Here is a 17,500-nt window from a genome sequence, read left to right on the forward strand (position 1 = left end):
CGATTCTCCTGCTGCAGAGGCATTAGAGTTAACTGCAGCGAGCTGAAGTCTCTTTGTAGTAGCTTGCGTTAGAAACACGTTTTAAAATGGAAGGGTGAGGCTTGTAGGTGAACTGAAACGTGAGAACGCACACGAAAAATCTAGCAGGTGGTGGCACGTACCGTCTTTGTTCTGCTTCTGTGTTGTGCAGGTCTGGAATTACAAGTTGCGCCGTTGTCTCTTCACTCTGCTCGGGCACTTGGATTACATTCGCACTACCTTCTTCCACCACGTAAGCTCCTCTCGTACTTACCCCAGTGATGGGTGCCCGCTCCCTTTGTGTGTGAAAGGGAATCTGTCTTTTGCTTCCCCGGATGGGAATCTTTGCTAAAGAAATCGTGCTGGACTTGCTGGTATAAGGGCGCTCCAGATACGGTGGCCTTCTGTAGAGGTGTAAGAGGCATAAATTCCGCCTCTGAGATCTTAAATAAGATTTAAAAGGGGTCATTCCAGGGGGCAGTTGGAAAATACTGTGCGGGGAGGGAATGTCTGGGGTGTGTGTGGTTTCGTATACAGAATACTTTGTCTTTTTAGGAATATCCCTGGATCTTGAGTGCTTCTGATGATCAGACCATTCGGGTTTGGAACTGGCAGTCCAGAACTTGTGTTTGGTAAAATCAATGGTTGCTTTGAAAAATAACTGCACGGTTTTAGGGCGAGCTGTCTTCATCTGTTGTTTTCAAGTGGAAGCTGTGCTTAATTGAAGGAATAGAACCGACAGAGAGAGCTGATCAGTTATGAATGTTTCTGTCAGTCTTGTCTTTTGCTCGTTTATTCTGATGCCACTAGACTCGTATTCATAAATCCGCATGTTGTTTGGTTGAAAATTTTTTGAGGTTAAAATAATACGTGTCAGTGCTGAAGCCTGTGATGTTACTGATATTGGAAAGTCGACCCTTGAATCCTCCCTGTAAGAACCGCTCAGTGTTCAGTCACGCTAACTCTTGAAGAGTAGCATTTAGCAATCCTATGTTCCTCGTCATCCTTCCCACGACTGAGCTTATTGCTCTCGGTGCAAATTGGAATGTGTATTAATATATCTTATGTTTAAATGGTATTTTCTGTCCTTTTTGTTGTAGCGTGCTGACAGGACACAACCACTATGTGATGTGTGCCCAGTTTCACCCCTCTGAGGACCTGGTAGTGTCAGCCAGCTTGGATCAGACTGTGCGCGTTTGGGATATTTCTGGTGAGCTGCCCAGATCAAGGGGGTACCCAGTGGCAAAGCCCACTTCAAAACTGCAATTGCTGAAAGCCAAGTGAGGCAGGAAAGAGGGGTTCGGATCTGAGAGCAGGAAGAGTAGCCTGTTGACTGCAGGAGCCTCGGGCGGAAAATTCTCTATTGACAGGACCCCATTCCCCTCAGTTCCCATGAAGTCGTAGGGTGTTGGCTGGAAGGGACCTCTGGGCGTCATCTAGTTCACCCTTTCGCTTGAAGCGAGTCTTCTACGACAAGTAGATGAGGTGAGCTGTAGCTTTTTGCAGCCAAAAAAACCTCTAGAGACGGAGATTCTGCAGCCTAATCTCCCAGTCTGATTTTATAGCCCATATAGGCAACGAATATTGCTGTCAGAAGGGACGTAGTGTTGTCAACTGATCAGATGTGCCAGCCTTGCAGGAGGATTTTAGAAAGTTCTGGATTGCCTTTATCCCCTTGAAAAACTCTTGGAGGCAGCAATAAGCCATTCGTTCTGAGAGAAGGATAAAAAGGCGTCTGTCTGGATTGCAAAAAGGGTAGGGTTTTGGATTTTTGGGGTTGGTGGTTTTTTTTGGTAGCCTAGTTGTGGGTGGTGACAGGAAGTTAATATTATTAAGAATTCTTTCAACTTTTTCAGTCTGCTTGACTGTTTCATAAAACGAAGCGTGGCCTAAAGATCAGAGCAGGAGTTGCAAGTCAAAAGTCCGAAGTGCTTTGCTGATATCTTAGCTATTTGTTAGTTATACCGAGGCCACAAGGTGACTTAATGGAATGAAATATGATCCCTCAATGAAAAGCTAGAAATAAAATATTACATGGAGATCAGGGACTGGTGGGAGGCAGGCGGGGGCAGGACTGGTGGTGTTACAACACAAACTATTCTGTAGACAGACTTCATCCGACCTGCCGCTCTCGCCATTGCAGTTTTGGTTGGGCACACTGCGTTATTTGTAGTACACGCTCAGACATGGCCAGCTGTGTCAACAGTAGGGGCTGGGGACAGGATATCCTGGTTATTTAAAACCTGTCCCCCTCTCTGTACTGCCAGCATGGGGAGTTTAACAACTATTCTGCCAGTAAGCTTTGCTGCTGCGTTCTCCCGCAAACACTCTCTCTCAGCAGAGTTCCAGCTGCCAAATTGGTTTGGAGATGGTACAGACCTTTTTTTCTGAGCTGATATGTGATGAGGGGTTTTAGAGACATGCTGAATTATTGACTCAGCTGTCGCTCCAGTCAGACGCGACACTGCGAGAATACTAGTGTGTGGAAAGACCTACAGAGCTGAGAAACGGATTCAAAAAACAATTCCACTCTCCAGTTTTTCCCCAGAATGACTTGGGTCCTCGGCGGGACTCTGTTCGGGCTCTAGCAGTCTCCTGGGAAGGGTTATTTCCCCATTTTGACTGATGTCTGTTGTGCACATAATCCTAGTCATAGGGAGCATCGTTTGGTGTTGAGCTTTAACTCCATTTCCGAGTGCTGCTGTTAACTTGCAGCTTCTGCTGACTTCAGTGGGAAGTTTTTTCAGCAGGTTTTGGGATTATGAGCACTGGTTCTTTGATGCCCTCAGTTAAATGAGTTTAAAGGTCACATTCCAAAATCCTCCTCCCAAAACTGTCAGCCTCAGGAGAGAGTGTGAGGGATGAGGAGCGCGACCCGAACTGGGCACCAGAATGTGAAGATGGCCCTGTTGTTTTGAATTCCTGTACAGGTAGTGCTCCTTGGTTTGAAACCTGCTGATAAAGGATCTTCAATGCAAAACAAGTATGCTCAAGGTTAAAGGGTCTGTTTCCTGCTCCTGAGAGAGACTGTGTGAATGCAGTCAGAATAAGCTTGTTTTTGTGTGTGTATATATATATATTAAAATGCATGAAGACTTGTGTTGTATTATTCACCTGTGCTGTGGAATGAAGTCCTTGCTCATGACGCTGATATTAACTTGCAGAAACTACAAAATAATCGTCTGTTTTTCTCTGTCTCTTTACAAGTATTAACCCCCGAGGAGGGCGTTAGTGGTCTTACCCTGATCAGAGTGCTTTTGCGCGTGCTCTAACATCACACACCAACTCCTGTTTAACCTTACTCATGGTTGGCAAATATCGACGTCTGATGCTTGGCAGGAAACTTCCTTGTTCTGTCAGAGCTCTTTTTAGTCGATCTGGATGACCAGCTTAAGTGAGGATCACCTGAGGGTTTGGGCTGGCGATGTTGAGAAGCCCTGGGACTGGGAGGGCCTGAGCTGAGAGTCCCCAGATAGCGTCTGTAGACCTAGACTGCCTCTCCCTGAGCACCCTCGGTGGGTGTATGTTGACGGCTGGCGAAACCTTCGGTACAACTTCAGCCTCCACTGCACTTTTCTGATTGCCCACTGAGTGTGGATGGATTACAGGGACAGGAAGGAACCTGAGCCCAGCAACGAAAGGGTCTACCCAAGAGCCCTCTTTAGTTTCCATTGAAGAAGAGAATAGAGCAAAAGAATTTGCAAAGGACCGTCTGTCTTCTTACTTCTCTCCTAACTTGCAACTTGTCATTCATTCACAGTTAGCATGTTGCCCCTTTACTCTGGTTATTTTAATACCTGTTCTCCTGACTGCTCGTGCGCATGTTGAGCTGAGTCTCCTTTTCAGGTTTTTTTTTTTTTAACAGCAGTCCTCAGAATGTCTAATATCTGCCTTTCTGCTACAAGTCCCTTTTCTGTCCCTGCTCCCTCCCCAGAGCAATGCAGGAGGCTGGTGTGTTCTGTGAGTGTCCTGCCTTTCCTCTCGATTTGTGCAGTTATGCCAGAAATTTTCCACTTGTGTCCCAGTCCTGTTTCACTGGCTTGTCAAAGGCTCAGGTATTTTCTCTTCCAAAAGTCTTGTGTTTCTTCACTCATCTTTCTTGGATTATGTATGTTTTATTCCTCCTTTCTGGGGTACTTTGTGTCAGCTTTGTAGAAGTATCGGCTCAGCCATTCAAGTCCTTCACCGTTACCCGGACCGTCTGTATGTGTACCTCACTCGGTGCGCTGAGCATTTGTGCTTTGCTGTGAGACACCGCTTAACCCGTTGGTTTCATTAGACTAACTTTGCCAGAGAGGTTGGGGACATGTTGAGCTGTTAATCCATGAGGAGTTTGGGAATCAGAATTGCAAATAATAATAATTTTTGTCTTCAGTATTCTTTGTTTTCTTCTTACGCTTCCCTCTCTGTTGGCATCCATACCAGTGCAATTCTGCTTTTATCCTAGACAGTTTTTTCTTACCCTTGATAAATTTCATGGTAGCATCCTTGGGCCAAGTACTTTTAAATAGAAAAGCATGTTTTCCAAGTTTTGTTTTAGAGTGTTATATGTAGTCTTTTCCCTGTGCGCTGCTGGAGGAGAAGCTTTTTTCGACTCTCAGTTTCCCTACTGTGTTCCGTTGGGTTTTGATGAAGGCTTGGAGATAAAGGTCTGTTTTAACTGGGATGACTTAGTTTTCTTCCGAAGCGGGAACAGGCTTTATTTCATATAGCTTTAGCTCCTGAAAATACTTTGTGCCTAGGCAGATTGTCCAAATCCGTAACGAAGTGGCATGGGTGAAAGTCCCCTGAAAGGTGCAAGCTCAGATTAGCAAAGGGGTGAGAGGGGGAGAAGTCGGAATGTGTCAGTCCTTTGCTGAGGTGCCGCTGTCTGCGTCCCAGTGAGCTGAGGTGATCCTTCGTACGATTCGCTGCATTGCAGACTTTCCTTTTGGTATGTCTAATCTGAGCTTGCACTTTTGGAGGAAGTGGAAGGGAGTCCTGGATGTTTCCCACCCTCTTTCAGGTTCCCAGTTTCCACCTGAAGACGTGTGTAAACAGCACAGGAGGGCGCTCAACTTGTTGTTAAATTAGAAACATGGTCTTGATAATACAATTTTTGTTTCCTCCGCCCCTGCTTCTCCTTCCTCTTTGTTCCACAAGGCCTAAGGAAGAAGAACCTGTCCCCTGGAGCTGTGGAATCGGATGTCAGGGGAATAACGGGGGTGGATTTGTTTGGGACAACAGATGCGGTTGTGAAGCACGTTCTTGAGGTACAGTGTCAATGTGTGTGTGCAGTACAGCCTTTTCAGATTTATTTAATGAAATCTCTGTGGCACAGATGATCCTCTAAAAGCCCAGAAAAATAGCAGAGGAGAAAAGAGTTGAAACACCTGACTCAGCTCTATAGAGTTATATGCTCTTGTAGATTATGGCATTACTTTTTCTGAGTTAAAAATCTGAAATCTGGAGGTGTTTGCACTGTAACCAAACAGATACGGTTTTCTCTGTAGAGCCAAAAGCTCAGTTAAATAGCAGATGTTATTACCTTGTGCTACTGGAAGCAACAGAGGAGATTATGGTAGAGACAGTCTTCTGTAACGGCTTGTTAAAGCTAGGGAGTGGTGCTGCTCTGCTGCCGAGCTTCAGCTTTGCTCTACTGGTGAAGAACGGTATCTGCAAAGCGTATTATTGTGGGCATCTATGATCTTACTGTCTGTAAGCACTCAGTCTGAGCAGCATGGTGAACAAAAATAGTGAAAGCTGTGTCTTGGCAAGCCTGTCTGCAGGCTTTGTTGCTTCGTCCTTCCTTTGCCCATTCCATTCAGTCACCAAATTGCTTCACTTGAAGACTGTTTTCTTTTTGCCTGTAGGGCCATGATCGTGGGGTGAACTGGGCTGCCTTCCACCCTACAATGCCACTTATTGTGTCGGGAGCTGATGATCGGCAAGTGAAGATCTGGCGGATGAATGGTAAGAGGATTCTCCAGAGGGAGCCCACAGGGAGAAGGGGGTTAAGAGTTGAAATTTATGTTTGAACATCCGTAAGCTGAACCTGGAGGTAATTTACACTTTGCAAACATGTCTGTGTGATAGAGTGGGAAATAATCCCAAGCAGCATTGGCTTTTGCAATTTGAGGAGAGCTCAATTCTCTAGCAAACGCTTCTAGCTTCTTTTGATTTGCACACACTGCTGAGCAGAAGCTTGTAGGAGTAGAAAAGCTTGACCCTGAAGTTTTTTTGAATATGCACCGATGGAATAAGAAAGGGAGATGATTCGAGAGCCAGAAGCCCTCTATCAGGAATGGTTGTGCTTTTGTCAGCTCGGTCCAGCTGAACTACATACAATTCTTAGCACCTCTTTAGTAATCTGACTTGTCTGTTTCTCGTAGGTGAGCTGTGCTAGTGGTTAGAGAGAGATCATAAACGTAAATTGCAGAGAATGGTATAGTAACTAGTGGCCGATGCAGTTCGCTTTATAATAAAGTGCTTGCTGTGCTTCTGCTATGGCAGAGCTTAACCTGTTTAAATGTTATTTTCCTCATTCTTTTCCACTTCTGGTTAGAATCGAAGGCCTGGGAGGTTGACACTTGCCGGGGGCATTACAACAACGTCTCGTGTGCTGTCTTTCACCCGCGGCAGGAACTAATCCTCAGCAATTCGGAAGACAAGAGCATCCGTGTCTGGGATATGTCTAAACGGTTAGTGCTTGTCAAGCACCTGACTCAGTCTTATGAAAGTTTTTATACATATGAAAGACCTACAGTTATTCTTAGAGAAACCGAACACTAGCAGTTCTTAAAACATCAGTGCTAGTGTTTGATAATTCATGAGTGAGAAGTCACGTTTTTCACATTCTCTGTCCCTTTGAGACACGTGTTAAGAGCAGGGCTTGTAATTGTCTGAAACCAAGTGGAAGAGGGCTGACTTGTCCAGTGATACTGCTGCTGAAAATATGTTAAATGAGAACATATTATTTGACAGAAGGCTTTGAATACGGTGTTTTGAACTCTCAGTGGACTCCTCGTGCTGAATGCTAGAGATGGTCTGTATGGCAAAGCTTAGGATCTTCATTTTGGAAACTGAAGTTTACACCAAGGTTTCCATTTTGTTTATGTTCCTTATTCCTTCTGTTGCACATTTAGCACGGGTGTCCAGACCTTTCGGCGTGATCACGATCGCTTCTGGGTATTGGCTGCTCATCCCAACCTCAACCTCTTTGCTGCAGGTAAAAAAAGGACCCATTCAGTGTCTGACAGGTTGTTGTGAAATGTATTCCATGTAGGATTTGCTTTTCTTTAGCAGCTTTTGCAGAACACACTGACTTGCGGATGCTTTTATTAAATGTATTGTAGGGGAAAGATCCTTATTTAACTTCCTGCAGCATCTGAGAGCTGTGAGTGGAACACAGTCTCGTTGTATCAGCTGCAGTTCAAAGCTAGAACAAGATAGCCTCTGCATTAACTAGTGAAATGCTCTAAGGCTAAGAAGGGATGGGACAGATCCTATGGGAACCCACGCTGGACTACTAATGCTTAAAGAAATGTGTGACAGCGAGGCAGATCTTAGATTTATTAGAAAACCTAAAGGAGGGTGGGCCCGTGGGAAGGAAGTGGAATCAGTTAATTCAGTCAGGCTGAGGAGTAGCAGACGTGGCTGGCAGCCGTTGGTTATGATTTTTGCTGTCTCTCTCTTGGTTTGAAGGGCTTGGTAGTGTCATCTTCATAATGAGAAAAAACCGCAGGATTTAATTCACATGTTTGGATTCTCCCATGCCTTTTCTCAGGCCATGACGGTGGCATGATTGTGTTCAAACTGGAGCGTGAGAGGCCTGCTTATGCTGTGCACGGGAACATGCTGTATTACGTGAAGGACCGTTTCCTCCGCCAGCTTGATTTCAACAGTTCAAAAGATGTTGCTGTCATGCAGCTGCGAAGGTAGGAGATGAGTGCTCATCATGTTACAAGAGGTGTTGCCAGTATCCTGAATCCCTTGTTAGTTTGTCGCTTCCAGATAGGTCGTATTGTTGTATTCACATACCTCAGTTTCAGCTGACTTTTCTGTCACGTGAACTGACAAAGCCTACAAGAAGTTTTTTAGGTCAATTTTTATCTGTGTATAGATATAATTTTTTTTTTAAACAAGTTTTAAGTTTGAAGTGATTTCAAACTGGAATGCCAGCTCTTTCATTTATGAAATGGTGATGTTTTTACAGTGTTTCCAAGTGGTTTTGATTCAGGAAATTCATCGAAACTGAGCTTTTCTGGTACTCGGTATATTTCAGAAAATGAAGAGCGTTTATCAGAAGGTGACTATGGTAGAAATAATCTTAGTCCACTCTAACTTTCTCTTTTCTTCGTGACTCTTCTTCAGTGGTTCCAAGTTCCCTGTGTTCAACATGTCATACAACCCAGCTGAGAACGCTGTCCTTCTCTGCACAGTAAGTCAGTTTTGCTGCATAATTTGCTAAAGAACTTTCCGTGAGGCTGTGAATGTCGGTTCTGTGAAATCCTCTCTCAAAATGGGTTTTCCCCCCTCTCTGCAGAGAGCCAGCAACTTAGAGAACAGTACTTATGACCTATACACCATTCCCAAGGATGCAGACTCCCAGAATCCGGACGGTAGGCATTTCTTATTTCACATTAATCCTTGTGAGTGTTTATTACTGTGTAGCTGTCCCCTCCTCCGCTCTCCAGCTGCGTGTGTGTGTTATATATAAAAAAGCTTCATTTCTCTAAGCCTCTCTTGTTGGACTCTTTCTCCGTGTTTCCCAATGCCCCTGCAGCACACATCATTTGGCAGGCTTCCTGCTCACTATATCACACTACACTGACTTGAAAAATTCATGTTCATCCCAAACTTTTACTGCTACAAATATATATTTTATAATTTTGTTATTAGGAACTTTCCGTTTTCCCTTTCGACGCAGCAGGCAGCCTTCCTGGCTTGTCAACAGAGATGGATTTTAACCAGATACGTTTTGTTCTAAGAGGTTTTATACTCTGAAGAGTGGCTGTAAAAGTGACAGTGCCAGGGTGCCAGTAGTCATTCTTCCTCTCAGCAAATTCCAGATCAATTTTGTGCAATTTACAAGTCAAAACATGATTTAGGAAAAAAAAAATAGTTCTTTCTCCTAACTATGAATTCCATTTGGGATCTGAAACTCCAGCTGGTTCCTCCTGCCTCTGTCATCATGGCAGTAAAGATTTTGAAATGAGTGGGAGTGATGAATGAGTTAGACTAGAACCCAGCTCACTTGCTCACAGATTTATTGATTTCTGCGGGTCTAATGAAGGGAAGATTTCTTTGCCGAGTACAGTCAGCAGGTGTATTTGGAGAGAGAAAGAGAAAGGGAGCTTTTTAGTAAGTTTATACAGATTAAATGTTACTGAATATATTTCAAATATTTAGTTTGAGATGTTCAAAGCTGACTTGTCTGGGGACGCCCAGCTTGTTACCCTTTAAATGAGGAAAGGGGTTGTTCTTCTAGAGAAAGGAATGTCTAGGCCTCGTGACAACCACGCACTTTTATGCTATTCTGGAAAATGCATTAAAATTCTACTGGTTGATAAGTATCTTCTCCAACAAGCTGCTATATATGCAACCTATAGACCCAGGACTATAATGTAGGTATTTAACATGTGCCTTGGAGTTGTCATCCTCGTGTCCTTCAGCTTATTTACCTGACCTAGAAGGCAAGCTAAGCTTTCTTATCGCTCTTTAGCAGTCTTCTGGGTAATATATTTCAATCGTTTTCTGCCTGATCTACGGTCAGTGTTAAAGACTTAAAGCCAGCAAAAATGCTGAGTTGTGGAGATTCAGAAAAACGGGTGAAGTTGCCATCAGAAAGCCCCAAGCGGAGCTGGGAATTGAATTCAGACAAGTCTTTCTTGTGTTGGGTAGTAAATGAGGGCTGAGGGGCGAGGCAGTCGGGTTTAAATCATCGTTTGTTAGGATGTACATCTGCCACAAATGGCACTATGTTTGGTGAAACAGCACTTGGTCTAGTGCCTGAGCCTCCAAAAACGCTCGTGTCGAGCAGCAGGACTGGTGAGAAAAGGGGCTGAGAACTAAAGAAAATTTTATTTTACCAAAACAGCAGCAGCTCTCTCGCTTCGCTTCTCTGTTCCCTTCTGCTGCTGCAAAAAGCCTTCTCCACATCTGAAGCGCATCCCGCAGTACTGTTCTTTCTGTGCTGCCTGACATGCAGAGTGCTGTGTTTGTATTAGCATTTTAAAACTGGGAGAACAGCTGCGTGCTGGGGAGAGTGCAGCCTTTCTCCTCCAGCTCGTTATATCAGTTTGCAGGGGGGAGAGAGAGGGGGGCTTACATCGAAGCCGGGACCCTCGCTGCTCAGTTCGTTTGGCCAACAAGGCTCTGCTCGTTAGCTTGACAGACGGTGCTGTCGCCCAGGATGGCCCGCTTCAGAGCCAAGCAGTGGCGTTGGCGGTACAGGCAGCCACTTGTCTTGTGCCTTGGCTGGAGAGAAGGGCTGGCGCTGGCCACGCTGCGATCAGAAAGGACATCGGGGGAGGAAATGAGTCTTGTGAATAGCCTCAGGTTAAACATGAACTAGTAGGAAGCAGCTACAACAGCCAAGATGGGATCAAACAAGACTGACTAATGTGTTGCCGTAAGAGCCTGCCAGAGGTTTTATTCACTGCCTGCGTTTTGCTCTCCCTAGCCCCTGAAGGGAAACGTTCCTCCGGGCTAACAGCTGTGTGGGTAGCTCGTAACCGCTTTGCAGTCCTGGATCGCATGCATTCGGTAAGGGGACAAGCTTAATAGGGTCATCTTTTTAACGGGGTATGTTGTCATTTGGAAGCATGCAGATGGAAAGCAGGGAGATTGGGTTAACAGAATTATTGGAGATCCAAGTAGACTGGCAAAGCATTGTCAGTAGAGAGCGGGCTGCAGACGTACACGAAGAAATATACAGTGAAAATGTAATGAGTTGAAATATTATTTAATTTCTTTGAGAGTAAATCTTAGCTCAGTTGTTGGAAGCCTGCTACAGCAGGCGAGTTCAGGAATGAAAGCTGACCAGAACAGGACTGTGAGGCCACCCAGGTCACTTTCATAGCATGAAAGTAATGGGGAAATGGTGAAAATACAGGTTAGATTTTTAATAAAGCTCTTTGTTGTCACTTGTAGAGTGCAATAGGAGAAAGAAGGGGGAAAGACAGTCATGGACAGTCATTTTCCCGGCTTGAATTTACTTGATGTGAAGGGGAAGAAAAGTCTTGCTCTTTGCCCTATGCAGCATATCGTTTTTTTCCTTTTTTCCCCTTCTTTTTTTCTTCTTTTTTTCTTTTTTTCTTTTTTCTTTTTTCTTCTTTTTTTCTTTTTTCTTTTTTTCTTTTTTTCTTTTTTCTTTTTTCCTTTTTCCTTTTTTCCTTTTTTCCTTTTTTCCCTTTTTCCTTTTTCCTTTTTCCTTTTTCCTTTTTCCTTTTTCCTTTTTCCTTTTTCCTTTTTCCTTTTTCCTTTTTCCTTTTTCCTTTTTCCTTTTTCCTTTCTTTTTTTTTTTTTTTTTTCTTAAATTCAAGGTGTTTTTTGGCTTAGTAAATTCAAGTTTATTTCATGCCTATTCTGTTACTCCTCCCTGCCTTCCCCTTCTCCCCTTGCCATTCTTCCCTCTCAACTTCCTCATTTCCTTTTTCTATCCACACTATGTTCTCTCTCACTTTTCCCTAATACTTACTTTGTTCATATACTTATTGTAGAGGGGGCTTGCAAACTGTATCAGCCAGCTAGTAATAACAGCAGTGGGGCTGAAAAGAAAGAATACACTGTGTCTGCACCCTGGTAAACTTGTGGTTGGGTTTTCCAGCAGCATAAAGTCCGATCCTGCTTCGAGAAAGGCTGCAGCTCTTATTTTGGCCTCTTACCACTGAGGTTCAGCTATACAACTATTCTGAGTTAAAATAATCCTCAATTTCTTTGTAGAATCTACCTAACTGTCCTGTGCTGTTACATTTCCTCTCATCAAATGGCAGATCCTAATCAAAAACCTGAAGAATGAGATCACGAAGAAGGTGCAGGTGCCGAATTGTGATGAGATTTTCTATGCTGGCACAGGGAACCTGTTACTGAGAGATGCAGACTCCATCACCCTCTTTGACGTGCAGCAGAAGCGGTAAGATCTAGTCTGCCGGGAGAAGTTTTAATATTGTAATCCTGCTGGCGTGTGCCCTCTGGGGACGAGTAATAGCTATTAATGCACTCCAGAATTCAGCATCAGCTGCAGGCTGCGTCAGACTGATCCAAACCACGGCTAACAACTGTTACAAAGAGCAGAGTGTAAACATAGCCAAGGTGCAATTTATGTTGCAGGCACCGTGCCATTGATCACAGGGAGATGTGTGCCATACCCTTGTAAATCCTGTGACTGCAGAATCGGGTGCTATAAAAGTGGAGAGAAATCAAAAAACCCAAACTCAGTCAAGCTAAGCTTGCTTGATGTCTTGTCCCTTAGGTTTTATATCTGCTCAAAATGCTCTTTTGGCAGCATGTTTGTGCTGGTATACACTTCGCTAGCCACAAAGAAACAGGCAAGGAGTTGGTGCTTTTGGCCATCTTTGTAGGCTTGAGAAGGTTCTGGATTATCTGCAGATAGATACGGTGTATGTTGATTGCTTATGTCCCAGAACTTGCCTCGTTTCCTTATTTGTATGCCTTTGTCTTTCTAGTATTGTTGGGAAAGTTATAAGTAAATTAAGCAATGCAAATGCTGCTCGGAAATACCTTATTTCCCTCGTTCTGTTAAATCTATCCCTAAAAACCCCTCATAAATGTAGGTTTTGAAGTCAGTTGTCACCGAAATATACTTGTTATTGCACAGGTATGGAGAGAGGTTTGTTTCGCTGTACTGGACTGCAGAGACATTCAGTTCTGCCTCATGATTTTATAGCTCCAGAATGGCAAAAAGGGGCTTCAGACCATCTGCAAATTGGGTTCAGGGTGTTGGGCACTGGTAGTTATCATACGGAGCTTGCTGCGGAGGGGTATTGTTCAACTCTCTGATGTCAGTGCTGTGCTTTCCCAGAACTCTGGCCTCAGTGAAGATCTCCAAGGTGAAATACGTCATCTGGTCAGCTGACATGTCCCATGTAGCTCTGCTGGCTAAGCATGGTAAGTGGGGGGGGGGGGGCGCAGTGTTTCACCTGGATCCTAGCACACACTATCTCCTTCCTTGGTTGGGAGCAGAGTCCCTGCTAGCATGGCCTGCTAGAGAAACCATTGAGTGCCATGGCTAGCAGTGGAGGGGCAGCTGAAGGCGTTCACAGTGCGGGCCCTGCCACTTTGTCTCTTCAGCAAAACCTTCCTGTAAGCTTGTAAAACAGAGCACTTCTTGTACTCCTCAAAATGATCCAGCTAATCTCTTTCATAAAACAAAGGCAGATGGTGACAGTTTAGTTGTGGTTGCCATCATCTCCTTAGTGTCTGACACTCTGAATATAGTTCCTGTTGCTGGGACGATGGAAGAGAGAAGCCATAATTCAGAGGCAGATGTTTAACAGCAGAGGGTTCCCTAGCCTTACTTCTTTTGGCTTTCCTCCCCAGCCATCATGATCTGCAACAGAAAGCTGGAATCACTGTGTAACATCCATGAAAACATCCGTGTCAAGAGCGGTGCCTGGGATGAAAGTGGTGTTTTCATCTATACCACCAGCAATCACATCAAATACGCTGTGACCACAGGGTGAGTCTGGGAGTTGTGCACTGCGTCCTTGAACTGGCAGGCCTTGTGCAGACTACCATGGGGTTCTTTTTGGGAGACACCAAAACTGGTGCTTGTGAAACGACGCTTTTATTACAGCATGGACGTACCTAAAGACAGCTAGAGCTAAATACTCATGTTTGGTTGCTTACCCTGTGCACTGGTATTTTGTCGCTGGGCTGGATGGCTGCACTGTTCATCTGACTGGTGCTTGCTTTTATAATGCAAGCTAAAATAACATATAGAGTGCTGAGCCTTCTTGGAGATAGGGAATGTAGTCATACTGCTAGGTTGCGTTGGCATGCATGTCACGCGTGTGCTGTGTGTTGGCACAGGGATCATGGAATTATCCGCACCCTGGACCTGCCTATCTACGTTACCCGCGTGAAGGGGAACAACGTGTACTGCCTGGACAGAGAGTGCCGCCCCAGGGTCCTCACCATTGATCCCACAGAATTCAAATTCAAGCTGGCATTGATCAACAGAAAGTACGATGAGGTGAGGAGGCATGAGAAACCCTGCACTCTTCCTTGACCTATACCGGAGGGTAAAGGGATGTTGCTGACAGCTTCAGTGCCTGGGCCTTTTCCTTGCAGGTGCTGCACATGGTGAGGAATGCTAAGCTTGTGGGCCAGTCCATCATTGCCTACCTGCAGAAAAAGGGCTACCCAGAGGTGGCCCTGCACTTTGTCAAGGATGAGAAGACCCGTTTCAGCCTGGCGCTGGAGTGTGGCAACATTGAGGTGAGGTGGCAGGTGGTGCTGTGAGAAAGGCACGTCCTTTGGGGCATTGCATGCAAACCTTACTTTTTGCTGCAAGGAGGAGGAGTATTGGGAAGAAGAAGTATTAGTTGAGAGTGATGGAGTTGAAGATGACAGCAGCCTTTCGAAGGTGCAGGCCTTCAGCTGCGGGCATGATTTAGTGCAGTGAGCCTTGTAATCCTGTGCTTTCCATCACGGGCATTATCAACAGAAGCCTGCAGAGAAAACTGCTTTCTGCAAAGCCTTTGTAACCACGTCAATTCTCTTGTTAGATTGCTCTGGAAGCAGCCAAAGCTCTGGATGACAAGAATTGCTGGGAGAAACTGGGAGAAGTGGCGTTGCTGCAGGGAAATCACCAGATTGTGGAGATGTGCTACCAGCGCACCAAGAACTTCGATAGGCTCTCCTTCCTCTATCTCATCACTGGCAACCTGGAGAAGCTTCGGAAGATGATGAAGATAGGTGAGTGCCAGGGTGATGGCAAAGAGGAATGAGGTAAGAGGGTCTGAGTGTCATTCCCGCAGGGAATGAGCAGCATCACAGTGGAGGCCAAGAACAGCAAAGCTATCGTGACTTTTTTTTTCTTTTGGTTTAGCTGAGATCCGTAAAGATATGAGTGGCCACTACCAGAATGCCTTGTATCTAGGAGACGTGGCAGAGAGAGTGAGGATCCTGAAGAACTGTGGGCAAAGTGAGTAATATCAGACTGACATATGTCCCTGTGGGCTGGAGAGAAGCTGGAGAGGTTGTTGGGACGAACAGTAATTTTTGGAGGCAGATCAGCATAATCCCTTACCTGAGAAACTGAATCAGATGAGCAGAAAGTAACCCAAGAGCTCAAATACCATCCAGGAGACCTGAATCAACTGTAGAGCGTATTCAAATGGTCAGTCATGGCCTGCACATTCTAGTTCTAAATCCAGTGACACCCCTAAAGGCGTGATTCTACACCTTGGTATGCTGCTAATCTTTCCTTTGTGACTGTGTGGCCATGCGTGCTGGTGTGAGAAGTTTTCTTTCTCTAGGCAATGAAGAACACGCGCTCATGTTAGTTATATCTCATTTCAGAGTCCCTGGCCTATCTCACAGCTGCAACTCATGGTCTGGATGAGGAAGCTGAAAGCCTGAAGGAAACATTTGATCCTGAAAAGGAAACGGTTAGCAAACTGACTAATGCTTCCTACTTCATTAGAAGAGCTCTAGAGTTTGGGAAGAAGATGACAGTGGGATCTGGTGTTAGTGTGACTGGCTAGGCACCTCCTTTCTGGGAGGGAGGAACCATCTCCATTCCAGTCACCGCTTACCAGGCCTGAGACTGTCTGTGCTGCTTGGAGGTGGGCGGGTCAAAGAATGGGATTTTTCTTATGTGGCCTTTGACTGTTTTCTGCTCCTCTCCGCTCAGATTCCAGACATTGATCACAATGCGAAGCTGCTGCAGCCTCCTGCTCCTGTCATGCCTCTGGATACCAACTGGCCATTGCTGACTGTCTCCAAGGGGTTCTTCGAAGGAACAATTGCTAGCAAAGGTATTGCTTTGTACTTGGAAAGTTGCATTAAGCTGGGATATGCAGAATGGAGGTATTTGTCTCCGTGGCTCCTGAACTGTTGCTGTTAACCTCCAGATTTGTTGTGTGTTACTAGCAGAGGTTGGAATCCAGCTTGGCATTTACACCATCTTCGGCAAATCTCTCAAATTTTTGGCCTTTTAGCACAAGACGGGACTTGAGAATTGGAGGGGAGGGTGCTGGCCTAACGTAATTCTTTGCTTAATACCTGACCCGCTCAGAGATGGATAAATGAAGGATCCTACCCTTTTTGTAGGCAAAGGGGGTGCCTTGGCTGCTGATATTGATATCGACACTGTTGGCACCGAAGGCTGGGGAGAAGATGCAGAGTTGCAGCTGGATGAAGGTGTGTGAATCCAAGAGTTTTTCTTGCACAAGTGTAAGTGTGTGCCTGTGTGAGAGCTCTGACTATTTCCCCCCTGCCCCCTCCATGCAGATGGCTTTGTGGATGCCGGAGAGGGCTTTGGAGAGGAAGGTCTAGGTAAAGGACAGGAAGAAGGAGGTGGATGGGAAGTCGAAGAAGATTTGGATCTTCCCCCTGAACTGGTAGGAGGCTTCCAGGAGGCTTCTTAAGCAGCCCAGTTGTAGTTACTTGGGAAGGCAATGACAGCTTGTGATGGTGCTGGTGGGGGAAATGTGTTCTGGGCTTCTTCAGAGCTTCTTCAGGTCACCACAGCTGTGGCCAGCTCTGATTTCATCTGGGTGCTGGAAACTTCCACGCTAATCGCTGCTCTGTGTGTCCCCCCCCAGGATGTTCCTCCTGGTCCAGCAGGAGCAGCAGAGGATGGATTCTTTGTGCCACCCACCAAGGGCACCAGCCCAGCTCAGGTAGTGGCACAAGTCTTTGATTGTCTTTCTCAGAAACTTTCTGCTTTGGCGCTTCTTTTTCCGGGTTCGGTCCTTCTTGTTAACACTCACCTGTGGGCACAGCATAGGAACTTTGTTAAGGGGAGTTCGGGGTGATGAGGGTGGGTAAGAAAAATGCGTGCATATACACAATTCCTCTTGTATATGTTTCCCTTCCATTCTTGTAGGTGTGGTGTAACAATTCTCAGCTTCCTGTTGACCACGTTCTGGCAGGCTCCTTTGAGACAGCAATGAGAGTAAGTTTGCCCTGGAGTTTCTAGGGAAAAGAGTGTGCCCTTGTCCCCATGTCTTTTTGTCTCTGATCCAGTCTGAAGCTTCGTTTTGTGTCCTTTTGTGAATCATTTAGTGCATTGTTTTCTCTGCGTATAAAATAAGAGGTACTGTGAGCCTGAGTGATGTCTGTGCGGCCTTTGTACAGCCCTGGACAACTTTTTCTCAGCAGATCAATGTGTCTCTTTCAGCTCCTCCATGACCAGGTGGGAGTAACAAACTTTGGACCCTACAAGCAGCTGTTCCTGCAGACCTATGCCCGTGGCCGTACGACCTACCAAGCCCTGCCATGTCTCCCTACCATGTATGGATACCCACAT

At 45.4% G+C, this 17,500-nt stretch overlaps 1 protein-coding gene across 1 annotated transcript in view; it reads left to right on the plus strand.

The window, feature by feature from the left end:
• COPA (coatomer protein complex, subunit alpha) overlaps positions 1-17,500 on the plus strand; it is a 25,327-nt gene that overhangs the window by 4,653 nt on the left and 3,174 nt on the right. Inside the window, exons 4-28 of the mRNA XM_009322809.1 lie at positions 191-271; positions 574-650; positions 1,119-1,228; positions 5,161-5,270; positions 5,871-5,970; positions 6,563-6,698; positions 7,143-7,225; positions 7,784-7,934; positions 8,371-8,437; positions 8,543-8,618; positions 10,682-10,764; positions 11,994-12,133; positions 13,043-13,128; positions 13,561-13,699; positions 14,053-14,215; positions 14,314-14,460; positions 14,751-14,940; positions 15,074-15,169; positions 15,547-15,635; positions 15,881-16,004; positions 16,300-16,389; positions 16,480-16,589; positions 16,794-16,871; positions 17,078-17,146; positions 17,372-17,499. Coding sequence (XP_009321084.1) covers positions 191-271; positions 574-650; positions 1,119-1,228; positions 5,161-5,270; positions 5,871-5,970; positions 6,563-6,698; positions 7,143-7,225; positions 7,784-7,934; positions 8,371-8,437; positions 8,543-8,618; positions 10,682-10,764; positions 11,994-12,133; positions 13,043-13,128; positions 13,561-13,699; positions 14,053-14,215; positions 14,314-14,460; positions 14,751-14,940; positions 15,074-15,169; positions 15,547-15,635; positions 15,881-16,004; positions 16,300-16,389; positions 16,480-16,589; positions 16,794-16,871; positions 17,078-17,146; positions 17,372-17,499 — 2,723 coding nt within the window. The remainder of the gene's footprint in view (positions 1-190; positions 272-573; positions 651-1,118; positions 1,229-5,160; positions 5,271-5,870; positions 5,971-6,562; positions 6,699-7,142; positions 7,226-7,783; positions 7,935-8,370; positions 8,438-8,542; positions 8,619-10,681; positions 10,765-11,993; positions 12,134-13,042; positions 13,129-13,560; positions 13,700-14,052; positions 14,216-14,313; positions 14,461-14,750; positions 14,941-15,073; positions 15,170-15,546; positions 15,636-15,880; positions 16,005-16,299; positions 16,390-16,479; positions 16,590-16,793; positions 16,872-17,077; positions 17,147-17,371; position 17,500) is intronic.

This window comes from Pygoscelis adeliae, unplaced genomic scaffold, assembly GCF_000699105.1.
Source record: "Pygoscelis adeliae isolate BGI_AS28 unplaced genomic scaffold, ASM69910v1 Scaffold494, whole genome shotgun sequence".
In the NCBI taxonomy this organism is placed as follows: domain Eukaryota; kingdom Metazoa; phylum Chordata; class Aves; order Sphenisciformes; family Spheniscidae; genus Pygoscelis; species Pygoscelis adeliae.